Source organism: Plectropomus leopardus, chromosome 2 (genome assembly GCF_026936395.1).
Source record: "Plectropomus leopardus strain MGB_pleo_1.0 chromosome 2, ASM2693639v1, whole genome shotgun sequence".
Taxonomy (NCBI): domain Eukaryota; kingdom Metazoa; phylum Chordata; class Actinopteri; order Perciformes; family Serranidae; genus Plectropomus; species Plectropomus leopardus.
The window spans coordinates 14,889,770-14,906,543 of record NC_142177.1 but is presented as its reverse complement, the minus strand read 5'-3'; the positions used below and the strand labels follow the sequence as shown (position 1 = coordinate 14,906,543).

Sequence of the window (16,774 nt, the reverse complement as noted above, 5' to 3'; positions counted from 1 at the left end):
TTTAACAAGGAAATCCAGTCTGGAAAACTAAAAGGCAAAAAGATGTATGGATGAATGTAAGGACTGTAACTGTAGGTACAGCTGATTGCCTGAGCACAATTCCCTGGTATAGAGCACCAAATGAAAGAAGCCCATACATTGGAGTTAAACTTTGCATTATGCCTATAATAGTTTATAATTTGACAAGGTTCCCATAGTTACAGAAAACCTGTAAAAGTCATGGAATTTCCAGGCTGGAAAAGTCATGGAATTAGTAAATATCATCATACGTTTTGGAAAGGTTATGGAATTTTTTTGTATAAAATGAACTTTTGAATGTAATCTTCCATGGATTATCTTCAACATAATGTAATGTAATGGCAATTTTATTTTCTTGCACTGTGGATGTAACGTATCTGACGTGTGCGTTGATGAGTGAGATTTCATTTACCATCACGTACACTCTATTTTCTCTCTGCGTTACGTCGCTTTCCTTAATCTATGCCCATTAGCTAAAATTATGTTTGACCAGAGTTTGAGTCTGATATGTTCGAAAAGCGTCAAACAAGTAGGGCAAGGGAGAAAAAAAATATAATAGGTCCTTAAAGAGTCACGTTTTCAAGTTTTGAAATTTTGTCCATGAAATGTTTGGGTACCCTGTTTTGATGACAGCTCAAGAGGGACCATCTCGCCTTCTCCAAAATTTATCATCTATTACCATGCAGTTCATAGGATGAAACTGACGGTACTGCTCACATATTTGGATTTATGAGGAGGCCGGCAATAATGACATTAACTGTCATGAAGCCACCAGATAAGGCCAAATTTTTTACTGAAGTGCACTCATTTCAATTTCTGCCTTTCAGGGCGAATTCCCGTCCACTTGTGTTATTGTATTGACTTCAGATGCAATCACACTGCTGTTAAAATTGCTTTCTGTTCAGCTTGGAAACACCTATACAGTGTATTTTGGTTAGGATGGTATCACTAAATGGGTGAAGAGCAGGGATGCTTGCATTGATCAACTCCTTTAACATATAGCATCAAGGACTGAGCATTATTGAGAAAATCAAATATCATGACTTTTACCAAATACCTCAATATTGAAACTGCAACAATATTGTAGGATTGACTATTGGCGCTTTCACAAAATATTTACAGAATAAGATATTTCATAAATAATCATCAGTAATATGGATATAATGACTGAGGGGGTAATGGCAAATAATAGAACAATTTGTAATTTAGCCTTTAAAAGCAGGAAAACACATTAATTCTGATATTATGATATAGAAAATCTAAGACAATATCTAATCTTCTATTCTATATTGCCCAGCCCTAACTGCATGTGTATTGTATTAAGACAGACTTGAAAAATCGGAAGCCACCCTTTAAGAAAGACAAGGGAGCCCTGTTTTCATTAATATAATTTAAAAAGAAATAAAGGCATGCAGTAAGACAAATGATTTTCCAGGATTGCTTCTCACAAACACACTACACATGCACACAAACTCCTTCTCTCTCACTATTACCATTACTCTCTCTCTCTCTCTCTCTCTCTCTCTCTCTCTCACACACACACACACACACACACACACACACACACACACACACAGAGCGCATCTCGTCTGCTGGTCAGAGTTGATGCTCCCAGCAGTGGCATATCAGGCCATAATGAAGGCTCGTTGCACACAATCTGGCAGTGTGGACAAACACTCTTTTGGTCCCCCCCACACACACACATTGAATCACAAACACACACAGAGAAACACTTAAGTGGGTGAGTCAGACCAACGCTCTTCCTGTGTCTCACACACATAAACACTCACCCAGCAGAGGCAAAGGCGAGCAGCAGAGCCCCTGCCAGGTTATATGGAGGGACAGAGTGTTCTGAGTTACTGCACAGTGCAGCCACTCTCCACGGCAGCACCATACAGAGTCCATAAAGCATGATGGATGGCCTATCATCATTTACCTCTTTGGTGACTTCTCAATGCTGTCACACCCCACCAAGCACATGCAAGAGAGGTGAGACACACCAAAACAGACAAGCAAGCTAAAGGCACAGCATAGCGACGAAAACAAAAAGAAAAAAGAAAAAAGGCTATGCGGACAAAATGATGCTAAAAGGAGGATTAGAGAGAGTGACAGAGGGAGGGAGAGAGAGAGGGAGGAAAGACAGAGAGATGGATGAGGGAGCATCTTTGATGTTAGCTAGAATTAATGCACACTCGGTCACATATGCAAACAGTTGCGCGCGCGCGCGCACACACACTCTCACACACACACACACACACACACACACACACACACACACACACACACACACACACACAAACACACACTATCATAAGAGAACTGAACCATCCCCTGTCCCTTCTCTCCTTTGATGACAGCACCCCACACACGTAGAGGCTGTATTTAGAGCATGCAAAATCTACTGTCTCCTTCACTCTTCTCTCCTGCTCTCCATGCCAAAGCAAAGGGGGGGGCAGAAGGAGGAGAGGAGAGAGGGAGAGAGAGGGAGACAGAAAGAGAGAGAGAGATGGAATGAATACCAGATGTAGCGAGATGACACAGTGATAGTTTACATGTCAAAGTGGGTGAGATATCAACAATGGGAGCAAGAAAAGAGAAAGAGAAGAAACGCTGAGTGTGTGTGTGTGTGTGTGTCAGGGGGAGGGAGTCTGTGGCTGGAACAGTAAATAACTTCCATGAGAATGAGTGCAGCCAGGGAGCCAGAGGGGGCACAGGGCTCAGAGGCTGTGCTACACTGAAAAAGTACTCTGTGCATTGTGACGAGGCTGATTTTGAGCACTTGTGCAGTTTTAACCTCTTGAACCTGAGGCTGTCTTTCATTCACTGAAGCCCTTTACACCTTGCATTAAAATGCATTTTCGGTGACCAGTTTGTAATCGGATAGCGCTTAACCGCATGAAAGTACAGGTGTAAATGCACCCAAAGCCCGTCGAGGATAGATTGTGATACGATCAGCTAAACTACCTCTGGAGGTGCGTTTATAATTACTTACAACAAGTATTCTTGTTACAAGCTACATTTGCTTTAATGTCGGCAGATGTGTTTTTTTGTATGTTTTTTTTAAATGCAATAGCCCACAATCTGTGATCATGCAATACTAGTTTGTTTTGTTTGTTGAAGTTGTGTTCCCATACCTGTATCTCGTACATGCGCTACTCAGATTGGGCAGCAGGTGTTTATATTTGGTTGTGCAGAGTTAGTGATGGCTACGGCAGCAGATGGAGATGAAAGTTGCCCACCAGATCGTCCATGTTGAATTTTTGAGATAAAGAATAATTCCTATTGTTTTAAATGTTTGCTTCACCGCGCACAGACTTCACCACAGCATGTTAAGGTATGTAAACTTTAGCTTAATTCCAGATTAATATATAAACAAAGTTGTCTGTCAGTTTTTGGGCTATTTTTGGTCAAGTGAGTATTTGAGATTTGCCCACAAAGTTGTGGAACATTGTTAGAAATATTTTTAAAAAGCGTGTTGACTTAAGCTCCATTGAGATTAAAAAATTTAAAAAGTACTTTGAATAATGAAGTATTTTCTAAAGCAAGTACTCCAATCCTTTAACTCAAGTCATAATTTCACTCTGCAAATTTTACTTGTATTGGAGTAAAATTAGACTAGGAGTATCTATACTTTGACTTTACTAATAGAGTTGTACACTTTGTCCACCACTCTAAGCAATTATTCCAAACCAGCAAGGTAGCAGTGACGCTCCGTAACCTGACACTGAAGCTGCGGGGCACACAGTGGTCTCTCACTCTCTCATCTGATGCAAACACTACTACTGTGTCTCCCTCTCCCATCTGTAATGTATTCTTTCTGTTGATCACTGTCTTTACAATCAGGTAAGCCTGTTTCATCCTCATGGACCTTGCTGTTGCCTTGTTTTTCGCCCTAGGCTTTCAACTAATGCCAATATAATCCTGACAGCAGCAATAGCAAAGTAGCAGTAGCAAGAAAGTCACAGTAGGGCAGAAGGAAGTGTAGTGAATGGGTCAAACATACATTGGACTTTCACCCAAGAGGCTGGTGTTTGTGTCCTGTGTAGGACCAAAAGTCAACTTGAGTTTTTTCAACCATATAACAAAGTTACTGGCATATTTCACACAAACTGTCTTTGATGATGACTACACCATACTGCTGGAATGTAGAGACGAAGACTCCTCACCACAAAGCATCACTACTTGGAAGCTGGCTCTGTTGTGGTTTAGTCGGGTCATGCAGAAGTTCTCAGTGTCATGTGACATACTGGTTAAGTTACTGTAAAAACTTAATCATTTTGTTTAAACTTAAAGTAGTTTTGTTGATAAAACCTATGTTTCCTGACATATGAAAGTTAATTTAGAAAGACACTGTAGCATGTAATGAGTGGACATTGTCACACAAACGGATACATTCAAAACTGATGCCAGAGGGGCACCTTTACCAGAACTCTTCAGCTTGCTCATCTTTGTTTGAGGCTACATTAATTGCCAAAAACATAACGTACCCAAATCCCCAGCCAAACTGTCATAGATCAAGTTGCATTGTGGGTAATGTAGACAACAGAATCTGACATGGAAGAAGAGTGCGTGTAAAAAAAAAAAAGATGATATCTCTGGTTTTGCTGCATCAATTTTAATTTCTTTTTTCAAAAAACGAGTTGTCAATATTATAAAGGGTAAAATGCTAAAACGCTGTATTACTCCTTTAAGTTAAATACTCCTACATGCACAGGGATAGGATCTAGAAAAATATACAGTATCCTACGTGTTATTGCAAGTACTCAGAGTGAGTAGGGTCTCTCACTGAAGCTGGTATTTTGATCTGGGGTGTGAATGCAAGTCAACAGTGTTGCTGCTGCACAGAACATTGAAAGAAAATGTTTCCAGACTACGTGCCTTCATATAAACAGAAAGAGAGAGAAAGCACAAGAGAGAGAGAGACAGAGAAAGAGAAAGAGAGAGAGAGCAAGAGAGAGAGAGGGGGAAACACTGCATCTCTGGACAGTGCCTATTGATCGCCACCCGGCACACATCACCACAACTTTCACAAATTGCTATTGAGAAGTGACCTGTAATACAATTACTGGCCAATCCGGGGCCTTGGCTGCCATCAATTATTAAAAGCTGCCTGAGTCGTGGCCCGCTATCCGGCCTCAGCTGGTGCGTTGTGTCATTATCACATCTGCCGGCCACCAGCTCGCCAGCTGCTACAGCTTGGTATGGAACAAGATTTCTGAGCGCCACTTTCCACTCTGTCGATGATACGGCCAAACGAAGAAATTGAAATTGCTGTATTATATATTCCAGCGGCTACAGTGAAGGTGAGGTGGTGAAGGTCGCAGACTCAAATGGGTTTTGTTTTCTCTTGGCATATTACCATTGAGCATTAGAATGGTATTTACAGAAGAGTAAAATGTCTTTGTGAAAACTGTGGGTGAGTTTCTGCTTTATAAGAACTTTAAGAAAAACAACATTAATATTGCAGTGTGGCTCACCACTGGGTCCTAGTTTTAAAAAACGCTCAGCACAATACCCGGCAACAAATCAATGGCTACTGTTTCTACTCCTAACCTGCTACGTCTCACAGTCTTCTAATAACTCTCTATATGTTTCCACCTTGCCACACTGTTAGCTCTTCTGTAATCACTTATACATTCATTGAATAGTTTCTGTCATCAGGGTTATGATGAAAGAAGACAGAGAAAACAGCAATGCAAGCACTGCATGATAATTGCCCATAGCTTTGAACTGACACAATAATTTTTCTTTTAGTTGTTCTCATTATAAAAGCCCTTGTTCAAACTGGGCTTGTGATTTTTTTCCTCTGCAGTCATTGTGAAATAATTTATTTGTTATCTGGCTTTACACCAAAGTAGCACTTTAAAATACTGCTACCACAGAAGCAGCGTTGCATTTAAAAAGTAACTTTAACATCAATTTTGAAATCCTTGAATGGGTTTTACTCTCAAATTCTACAAAGCCATTTTGGAAAACAAATGATACATAATGTTCATTGATTCAATTAAGTATTTTGAAGAGACTTCGAATGAAACCAAAGGGCTTTTAGTCAACTATTCTCAGTGTACTTTACTTTCACACCAGCAGTTGGTCTGAAACTAACAAAAAGAACCAAAGACTAATATAAAAAGAACAAAATGCACAGTACGGTGAGCTTCATGCTGGACGATAAAAGCTGCAAGAGTTCCGTAAAGCCTGAGGAGAAAATAAATCCACTGAAAGAGAAAATGTTCTCCGGTGTTTCAAAGCCTCTGCCCTTTCCTGCACTAAAGAGAGTAAAGCAGAGCCACACTAATGCATGTCAGAAAGAAAAGGTATACAGTGATGACCATAATATTCTCCAATGATCAATAAAACACCACTCTAATAGATACATTATATTATAAATGTGACTGATTTATTGCATTTTATTGTTTACCGTTATCTGTTGCCTGTTTCCCAACATTTAATGTGCATGGTAAATTAACTGAAGAGGCTATAGTAAATATATCAGACAGTCTTGCACTTACTGTTGTGGAGAGACAAGTGGGGGCTCAAGAGCATGAAAAAGACAAAGAGATACAGCCGTGTGACATACAACTATTCAGAAAAGCCTGAACTGGCTGGGTACTTCAAAGCAACTGGAGTCAAGCCTACTCACTACAGCAGCAGCAGCAGGACCTAAAACTATGACAATGGCAGAATGACTATGACAACCAGCTTATGGAGATACTTACATCTTTGTAATGTACGCACGGCCAGGGCTGAAGCCCGGCGCACACTGGTTAAGATGCTATTAAAGCTTGTTTTTTTTTCCCCGGAGAAACAGCTCCAGCTGCAGCAGCCCATGCCTCTCCCCAGTGACGGCCATAGCCACTGCCGCGTTTATATCTAAAAGGAAGTGCAGGGCTTTTATAAAACAACTCCAGTCATGCAAGAATTGGATGGATGGTTTCTTAGCACTTGAACAATAATGTGTGGACATCAGAAGTTTTTGTCAAACTTTTTTTCTTTTTTTTTTTACCTTAATGTGAATCATTTGTGCCTGGAAATGACTTTCTTTTTGCCACTTTCCATTCTGGTGAGTACATGGAGGAGTCCTAAAGTGCTGGTAGTGACATTAACACTTGTAAATGCTCAGTGGAGCGGGCTGCTGAGGATGAAGACTCACTGGTGCGCTGTAAGGCTATGCTTTTTTGGATCAATACAAACTCAAGGAAAGGACAAGTTGATTTCAGACTGTGACAATAGCTTGAGCCAGCAATAGATTGAGATGCTGAAAAGAGCTATGGCACCTCTGAAATTTCTCAAGTGGGGACATGCTTTTAGAGCGAATACAAAAACATTTGGATCACCCAATAATGGCACTTACCAGAGGTGTTTTGAATTGCCCGGACAGCTCAATCCATTTCTTTGGAGAGCATATCACACTTTTTGTAGTACTGCTGGCTGGCTCCATCTTTTCTGTCAGCAGTAATTTGTAGTAAATTGTCTTAAAAGGGGAGACTATGTGTTATTTCAAATTATAATAAGCTTTAATACATCAAGACTTGTCTCAACACGTCCCAATGGAGAGTGATAATGGGGCATTTTTCTAAATTCTCATTTTTTTGAATAGTTACACAGGGGAGTCCTGGTGAAATCTCCAAACTCTTCCTTTTAAACACTACAGTGAGATCAAAAAGTGGGTTACTGCTATGACATTGCATGCACTTCAATAAGGCTCCATTGTATAAAGGTGTGTCATTTCACATATGGATCATCAGTCCACTGGCCCAGCGGGTAGCATGCACCATTTCTGAAATTAGTTGGATTATTGGACTAAAGTGAAGTGCTGCCTCCAGACAGATGATTTTTTCTCATTTGTACAATCTGCTCAAACTCCACTTGGCAATGGGAGGTTGTAACATCAGGCCTGGAGCCCAATGATAATGGGAGCATTCAGACTTTATATGACAAAAGATGGTGTGGAGGCTTGTAATGATCTTTGTTACAATTATGGCACCATTCATGCTTCACTCCTTTAAGGGGTTTAACCAAAAAGACACCATGTGGCCAAAAGTATGTGGACTCCCAAACACTACGTTTGTACAGCATGTGATGACTGAACTTCTCATTTGGGCATTTCTTTTATATAAAGTGAACCTTTTCTTTTAAAAGAAAATGTGAGGATCTCATTATAAAAAAATATCCTAACTGCTTGTCCTATCTTAAGTTTAAAAAAATGGGGAGAAATCCCATCCCTTAGCTATTATAGAAGCAATTCCTAAACACATGGCTGTTTCCTATCCATCTCAGACCTCCTATCATATCTTAATTGAAAGAAGTATTTCACGGATATACAGAAGGCCCTCACATAAAATAGGCTGTCTCTGCAGTAGAAAGACACAAACACTTTTAAAATTGGTGCTACATTACCAGAGAAAAAAGAGAACAAGGGTGCTTTGGCTCAAGAGGTAGAAAAGCTACAACTACTAGAATGCTTTGCGCCCACTCTCGATCAGTTGTATACTCTCTGAGGTGGTGTCTTGTGGCGGGCAATACGAAAATGCAGAGGTACAGCCTGTAGTTCACAATACCACAGTTCACCTACACATACTACACACACTGTTTTGATACAAACCTGGTTGAAAATTGACAAAGTATCTAACTATAACTGTAAATTAGGTTCCTCAATTGGCAATCCTCCTGTCAAGCCTGTATCTTTGACAAGAAAGTGTTGGTAGGCTACTCAAGTTAATGTCAGTGACCTCACTTATAATTGGCTGGCTAGTTTGCCATCATGTGCTATAGATGGGTGTTCAATTTTAGCTTCAAGGAGTTCGAAGCACTTGTGTCTGAGGAACCCCTAGTTTTTAAGATTTTTTTTTTCTCAATTGTTTGGATGAATTAGGCACAATAATTTTTGCCTGTTTTCTGGCACGAGGCATTGAAGAGCTGAAACATATTATCTGTCTCCATCAAAGCAGTGCTCGAACATCTTTCAAAGTTTAGTTGGCATCAACTAAATGAGTAGGAATTATTAAAAAGGATTAACAACTGTAACATTTTCACTGGCCCCCATGCTGCTCTGTTCTGTTAAATAATCTGTTTTCTGACTGTTTTCATCTACACGGCTCTGGTCTACTGGCAGTGGGAAAGCAGTCTATTGCATATTTTTAACAGACTATCATGTCACTATCAAAAAAACAAACAACACATACATGCAGTGATTTTGGTGGAAAGGGTGTATTGATCCCAATATTCAGTAATGTTGAATTAAAATTTTTTCTTTTAATTTTGACTTTCCTATGAACACAGAAGTGCTTTTATTTTGTAGAGACAGTAGATAGGCAGGTAACAAAGAAAAACTGACTGGAAGGAAAACACTTTAGTAACGTTAATGTTAACGATGTAGACAATCACAAAGAAAATAAGTAATAAAGACAAATGGGGAGAGTTTAACAGAGTTTAGCTTCAGTCAAGAGGACAACAAGGTATGAACTGAATTTTTTCATTTTCTTATTGAAATGTGCTGTCAGAGAAAAGTTTCATGTTTTATTTTGCTTTTTGTTTATTAATTACCATTTAGGCCTTAAGTTGGTCTATGAAGTTCATCAAAGGAAAAAAATGCATTAGACCATCAATTCAGGCTTGTTAATTCAACTGTCATGCTAAAAAGGGTACAAGATACAGCTCCAGACTGAAAGCACAAAACTTGTGCAGACTGGACCATATAGTGTATTTAAACCATTAAAACGTAGGCTTTTGAGAAAGAAAAAACAAGAAAGTTCATGAGCATGAATTTATCAACAAACAGTGGAATCTGTGTTTAACTCTGAATTTATTACAAACACTACTGTCAGGAAGTCTTTCTGCTTTTGTACTGTCTGTTGTGGAGACTCATTTGAATTTTTATTGCAAGCTTATGACCTGCCAGATTCAGGCTGCATTCTGCCTCACTTAAAAGCTTTGCTCCGGTTTGGACACTAGATACTGTTTATTCTTTTGTTACCCTGACTACTGCCACCGCCTTCTGCTCTTTCTTTTCATTGTAAGGCATGCTGAAATAAGTTGCTTATTGGGTGTGTGGGTTTAGAAAAATCTTTTTTTTGTGAAGCATTTATCCCTATTGACGCTGCATGCCGGTGCCTCGCTTGTGCATCGCTCCAGCATTCTGTCAATGACTGTGGATTCATTAATTGGAGTGTGTTATGTGGCAAACGGTTTTCTTTTGGATAAGGGTGATTAGGATAGTTGATGAGGTGATGGCCTGAGGAGAAGGAGGGGATGTTTTAGCTCCAGGGCCTGCAGCATTATTCATGTGGACGTGCAGCTATTCCTCCAGCACACTGCACCACTAATCTAAATCTACAAGAAGGAGAGAACTACTGTACTTGTGCACGCTTATGGAAAACAAATCATAATGGAGCACCATCAGCCCTCTCCCTCCAAACACCCCTTCACCCACTTCACCTGTGGAGCCTGGCAGTTATCGACCAATGAGGGCGACTTATTGAGAAAAAGCTGCCATGAAACTGGGTCGCAGCAGCCAATCAATGCCATAGATTTCTTGCCCTGGCATTATCTCAACTGGGGGGGGGGTGAAAAAAGAAACAGACACAAATCAGTTGGTATGGAGGCACTTCGACTATACCTCTCCTCCCACTCCCTCCATCCACCCACTCTCCAACCTGCCTTCATCAACCCCTTCCTCTTTCTTCCCTCCTGCTATTCATTTGCTTTTCTGTCTTTTCTGTTGTTTGTTTGCCCCTGGGCTAAAAACTCTGTGTGTATGTGTTCCATTATGTATGTGTGTGTGTGTGTGTGTGTGTGTGTGTGTGTGTGTGTGTGTATGTGTTCCATTATGTATGTATGTGTGTGTGTGTGTGTGTGTGTGTGTGTGTGTGTGAAAGCGCTCTGAAATGACGCATTGATTCACAGTGTTCTATATTTTCTCATCTGGCTCACTATTACAGTGCGAGTCAATCGACGCCGTATTTCTCTCCCTCGCTCGCTCCCTCTTTTACTTTCTCCCTATTTCTCTACCCCTCTCTCTCTTTCTGTGAGTATCAGAGTATCATGTTGTTGAATGGAAGTGTTTACGAGGAGTGTTGTATTGCCGTTACAAGAGATGGGTTTGGAGTGTGAGTTGGTGTTGTGAGTATCAGTGGTGTGTTTTGTACCTGTGCGTGCTTGTGTGTATTTCTATGCATTATTCTGGCTTGGAACACGGTGCTAAGTATTCAAGAGTGCATGCTCTTTTGTGCACTGTGTGGGGGCACATGGTAGTGCCTCAGCACTACATACTGTAAATCTGACAGTGTGTTTGAGTGGATGCCAGGTCTTTTTTATTTTATTTGTGTGTGTGTGTATGCGTGTGTGTGTATTGAGTATTTATATGTGTGAGGGAGGATTTGCTGGTGGGTATTTGTACCCTGTGGTTTGTACACACACTGCACTAGCTGTAGTTCTGCAACTCCACCCTGTGACCTGCACATACGCACACAACCACACACACGTGCATGCACAGAAACACATCCTCCCACTTGTGAGGACTTTTGCCAGAATCAATAGAGGCTTTTTAATGCCTCTTGCTGTAGTACGAGTCTGAAACTGGAGCACAGGATCACAAATATGGCAGCCAGAGCCCAGCGTTTGGGACGCGCCCCATTTTTGGCCTGTCTCACGTCACTATCCAGAAAAAAAACCTTTTCTATTTATTTGCTCACTAGCTGTGTACCAAGGAAACAGAACTCTTCAGTGGTGTTATATTATATTATATTGTGTTTTTCAAATTGGATGGAATGGAAGGGTTATGAAACAGGCAGAAATACAATAATTTAAGGTCTTTCTTTGAGACTTTATCATTTTAACATAACTCTTAAGTGCTGCAGTTGGTTGAAATCTGGGGAAAAGGAGGGGTTATATGCACATCTCTTTCTTTATTTTCAGTGAAGGTCAAGGGCAATTGAAGAACAGCAGGGAAAAAAGGAAGGCATGCCCACATACTTACTCAGTGCCACAAAAATGTTTTATTGGATCACAACATTTCAACCAAAGGTCTTCCTCATGTGATAGCTTTTGAACATGTAAAAAGTATGTTGTTAATTCTGGAGATTTAATGAAGCTGTCGACATCCTTTCAAAAAATCCTGACAAAACAGATCCACACTGACAGACATTTACATTTTTTCTTAAAGAATATTATTCAAAATATTATAGGAAATGATCAAAGGAAACCTGTGGTACAGGCCAATGCAGAAGTGCCAAAAACCGCAGTTCCGTGAATAGCCACTTAAGGCTAACTCTTCATAAGTAATTTCAGCATTCATTTCTTTCTTTTCTTATTTTTTTTACTTTACACATTCAGATCTTATTAAGGCCCAAAGTTATGCATAATTAAGGGCAGGGCCACTTGAGAGACAGGATGTCTGCAAGGCATCACTACAGTCTATGATTCAGATCCACCTCACATTCCTTCACAGCTCAAATTTCTCAAACCTCTGGCTCCAAAAATCCCAGATGTTAATGGCCAAAATGCCAAACTTGAGGCTTCAAAATGGCTGTCCACAAACCAATGAGTGACGTCAAAGGGAGATATGTGCATTATTTTATAAAGTGTGCAGGCTTTGTGCCCTCCCCTGGGCCCCCTTGGGCCCCTGGGCCTGCACTTACAAGGTCTGCTCTATGATCCATCCATTGCTCCACGGAGTTTGTGTTTGTGTCTTATCATTCAAATGTGCCTCTTGAATGTTTCGAGTGTCCTCAAAAATGCAGTTGTTTCTGTGTCAGTGGTGTTGATTTAATTACGCCAGCTGAAAGTTACTCTCCATCAGCATAATCTTGTGTACCTGGAGTTTGTTGCACTATGAATGAGGGATGTGAAAACAATGTGTCATCTATCACAAATAGTTCAATGTCAGTGTCACTTTTACATCAGTATTTTTGCTTGTCGCTTGTTTACCCAAAGTCTCTCCTGACACTGCACCTGCTCAGTTATGCGCTCACGCGCACACACGCACACACACACACACACATGCACGCACGCACGCACGCACGCACGCACGCACACACACACACACACACGGCAGCCCTTAGTACTTTGTCTGAGCTACACCAACAGCCTACAGCCATGCTTACAGGGCATTTCCTCTAGGAAGCCAAATCCCCTCTTCTCTCAGCTCACCTGGCAGCAAAAGAATAAAGACGGCAGAAAACTTTTTAAATGTAAGGGTTGGGGAGCAACTTTGACGATAAAAAGCACATCAGGACGCGAAGTGAAGGGGAAAGAGGCTTTAAGGGGGAAAAAAGGGATTTCATTTGCAGGGTTTTGGTTGTGTTGGCCTGTGAGTGGGGGATTGATAGAGGATGGAAGGAGGTAGAGAAGAAGGTAGGTGAAAAAAATCCCCAAAGGAACGGAGGAAAGAGAGTGTAGTTGTGTGCCATAAAACGTCCCACTGCCTTTCCCAGGGCCAAGTCCTCGCTCTGTTTCTAATGAACTCATTTATTCTGTTTTGCTGGCTTTACCTCCACCAGCAACAAAACAAAGTCTCCTGGTCTGCCTCTCCGAATGCTCTGCTTCAGGGTTTGTTGAGCATCTAGGTCTTCCTATGGCATTACCTTTGTTTACTTAACACTCACCATCAATCAAATGCAAACCTGAGACTGTCCTCTGCTGGCAAAGGCATCGCTAATTAGGATTTCCTTCTAAAGCAAAGTTGATTGCAAGTGACTGATTAAATGTTGTTGGTGCACTACTATGTAGCGTGTGAAGCCAAATACATTCTCTTTCCCTTGAAGATGTAAATACAGAATCCTTAAAAAAAAGGTTGTTTTTATGCCCATCTCTTCAGGTCCGTGTCAAACAATAGCAACAAAGGCAAAAACATCAATCGGCAGCACATTTTGTGTGAACACAAAATCGCATTCTGGTTTTGGCCAAATATTTAATCTCTCTTCGTCTTTCTCTCTCTGTGTCTCTGTCTCTCCCTCCCTCTTTCTTTCTGAATAATATGCCACTGGGAAGTGGAAAAAAAAAAAAAAACTGAGAGCACGGATCCCCACTCCTCCGCTCTTCTCGGCTGCACGTCTGTGATGTCATAATCACTCACATCAAAGGCTGTGCGCTCAACACGGCGACTGTCAGCTTCCCTGGAGGCGTCATTAAAAACGAACAGAGCAAACCGAGCCAGGCCTGACAGAGACGCATCAAAACTTCCTAACGCGCACATACGCACACATGAGCAGGCAGTTGCGTGCATGCACACACGCGAGCAAGTGCGGAGGCACGTGTGTTCAGGTGCATGCACACTCAAGCACATACTAACTGAAATGTATTGCACATGCACACACACAAACATGTAATCATCAAATCACATAAAGAAAATGCTCACAATGCATACACATACACACACACACACACACACACACACACACACACAAGCTAACAACTGAATATCTATCTGTTCTTTATGACAACGTCAAAAATCCCAGCATGCATGTATAGAAGCTGAGCATTTAAATGAGACATGCATTGCTTCCAGCTGCATTGTACATGTGAGGGGCAAAATCCACAGCATGTGAACATCTGTTTTAAAGAAACACTGTCGTGATGTACATCCATGATGCACACTCATGATGCCGAGCAAGCACATAAATGTACAAAATAGCCCACATCTACCCACTCACCCGCTTTTTATCCCTCTCTGTCTATCTCTCACACGTTTGCCCACACACACAGAACGCATGCACGCACGCGCACACACACACACACACACACACACACACACACACACACACACACACACACAGAGGCACACATTCATTTACACAAACTGGAGGAAGGACTATAAATAGTATGCCTATGATGCGATGCTGTGTGTGGTTTCTCCCTATGGGTTTGTGTGTGTGACTGTCAAAGTGAAGAGAGAGAGGGAGGCAGTGGATATGGGGGGTGGGGGGGGTGGCAGAGGAAGAGGACGGATATTTAAGAGAAAGAAGAGCTGTGCTCATGTCTGGTGTACAGCCAGTGATAAACAGAACATGACAAGCATGGCAAAGACAGTCAGCCCCCTTTGATTTGAAATGAATATAAGGTATTATATGTTAAAAATGAGCATCGGTGTTGGAGTTGCTGCCAGAGTGAATTCAAGATGTGTTTATGTTAGATTTTTTGCTTCTGGGTGGACATGGCGTTTTTCTTCTTGTATGACTTACCCCTGGCAGGGTCTTCTGCTCATGCAATGCATTCTGGGCTTTCAGGGCCGACTCTCTGGCACAGTAGGTGAGGAAGGCACAGCCTGAAATACAGAAAGAAAGAGAGAGATGATTATATTATGTGAACTGGGGACAGAGAGGAAGAGAGAAAGCGACATGGGAGGGGGCTGCACCAATCACTAGCGAATAGCCAAAAACAACACACACACACACACACACACACACAGACAGAAAGAGAGAGAGAGAGAGAGAGAGAGAGAGAGAGAGAGTAAGCCTGCAGCCATAGCTCTGAAACTCTGTCTACATGGCCACACTGGGACTTCGCTCGTGTTTGTGTGTGTGCCTCATGTGCGTGTTTGTGCTCAGCGAACAGTATTTCAGCGACTGAACAAACCGAACATTCTTCTGTACACAAACGCAATCCATACGCAAGCAAAAAAATACATGAAAGCAAGAGCAGAAATTGCGGCTTTGGTGATGCCACGATTTGTGCATTCTGTTGCACGAGAGCCAATCTGCCCGCAAAACACATCAAATCTGACTGAGCTTTCTCCCTGGCAGTCTGAAATAGCAGTTATCCATTCGTCCATCGCACTCTTCTGGCTGCTGTGACAGGGATAGACATTTCCCTGACAGCTTCTCTCTCTTTCTCACCCCCCCCCCTCCCTCCCTCCACCCTTCATTTCTCCGTCTCCCTGCTCCATATGTTCCAAGACTACCCACAATCCTCGGTTTTGTTAGCACCTGGGCTGACATGTGGGGGTGGGAGGAAGATGGAGACGCAGGAGGCAAGGAAGAAGAAGAAGCCGTGGGGAACGTGTAAGCCGTTCCCTCGCCACCCCCTGTTGACAGTGAGGCGCACGCCACTGTCAGAGAGCTGACAAACTGTCAATCTGCAGATCAAGGCTAATGATTCATGTGTTTGACAGTTTAATAAAACACTTACAAAGACGATTGCACAATAGGCTGCAGTGACACAATTCAATCTGAGGCAAATATTCCTCCTTGCAGGTGTTTTGCATATTTACTGTGGAAATTTTAACTTATGTTAAAAAAAAAGAAAAAAAAGTAATGGAATTCAAATAAATTCAAGAAGAAAAAAAAACATCCACAAGGGACAATTAGTCTGTGGGTTTGCATAGTGATTATATAAAAATACATTTGAAGCATTTGAAGGGTTCTTTTTGGTAAACATTACAGCTGCAAGAAAGAAAAAACTCTTAATGCACAGGCTTTTGGGTAATTTTATTTTTAATTTTTTTTGGAAGTCTCCATGCAGACATTGACAAATTGTTCCCTGCTGCCATCCTACTAACACAAGCACAAAGAGACAAAAGAACCGCAGTTTGTTCTGGGAACATCAAGAGCTGAGCAGACGATTATCACAGACCCCTCCCCCCAAATAAACACAAGCACATTGCAGTTTAAAGAAAGCCCCTTCCTCCTATGGCTATTTCCAGTTGTGCTTTGCTTTGTTCTTCTTGCATACTGGGGGCTATTTATTGTTGAGGGCAGCACCATGTACTGTGTGTAGAAGCAGCATGCCTCCCATCCTCTCGGCTCCGTGTCTTTAACCCCGG

The 16,774-nt window shown here is 41.5% G+C and overlaps 1 protein-coding gene across 5 annotated transcripts in view; it reads right to left on the bottom strand.

Annotated features, from left to right (window-relative positions):
- The window catches only part of celf4 (CUGBP, Elav-like family member 4), a 139,244-nt gene that overhangs the window by 96,544 nt on the left and 25,926 nt on the right, over positions 1–16,774 (bottom strand). For all 5 annotated transcript variants that reach the window (XM_042501820.2, XM_088086082.1, XM_088086083.1 and 2 more), the window contains exon 2: positions 15,195–15,277. In XM_042501820.2, the coding sequence (XP_042357754.1) occupies positions 15,195–15,277 (83 nt within the window). The remainder of the gene's footprint in view (positions 1–15,194; positions 15,278–16,774) is intronic.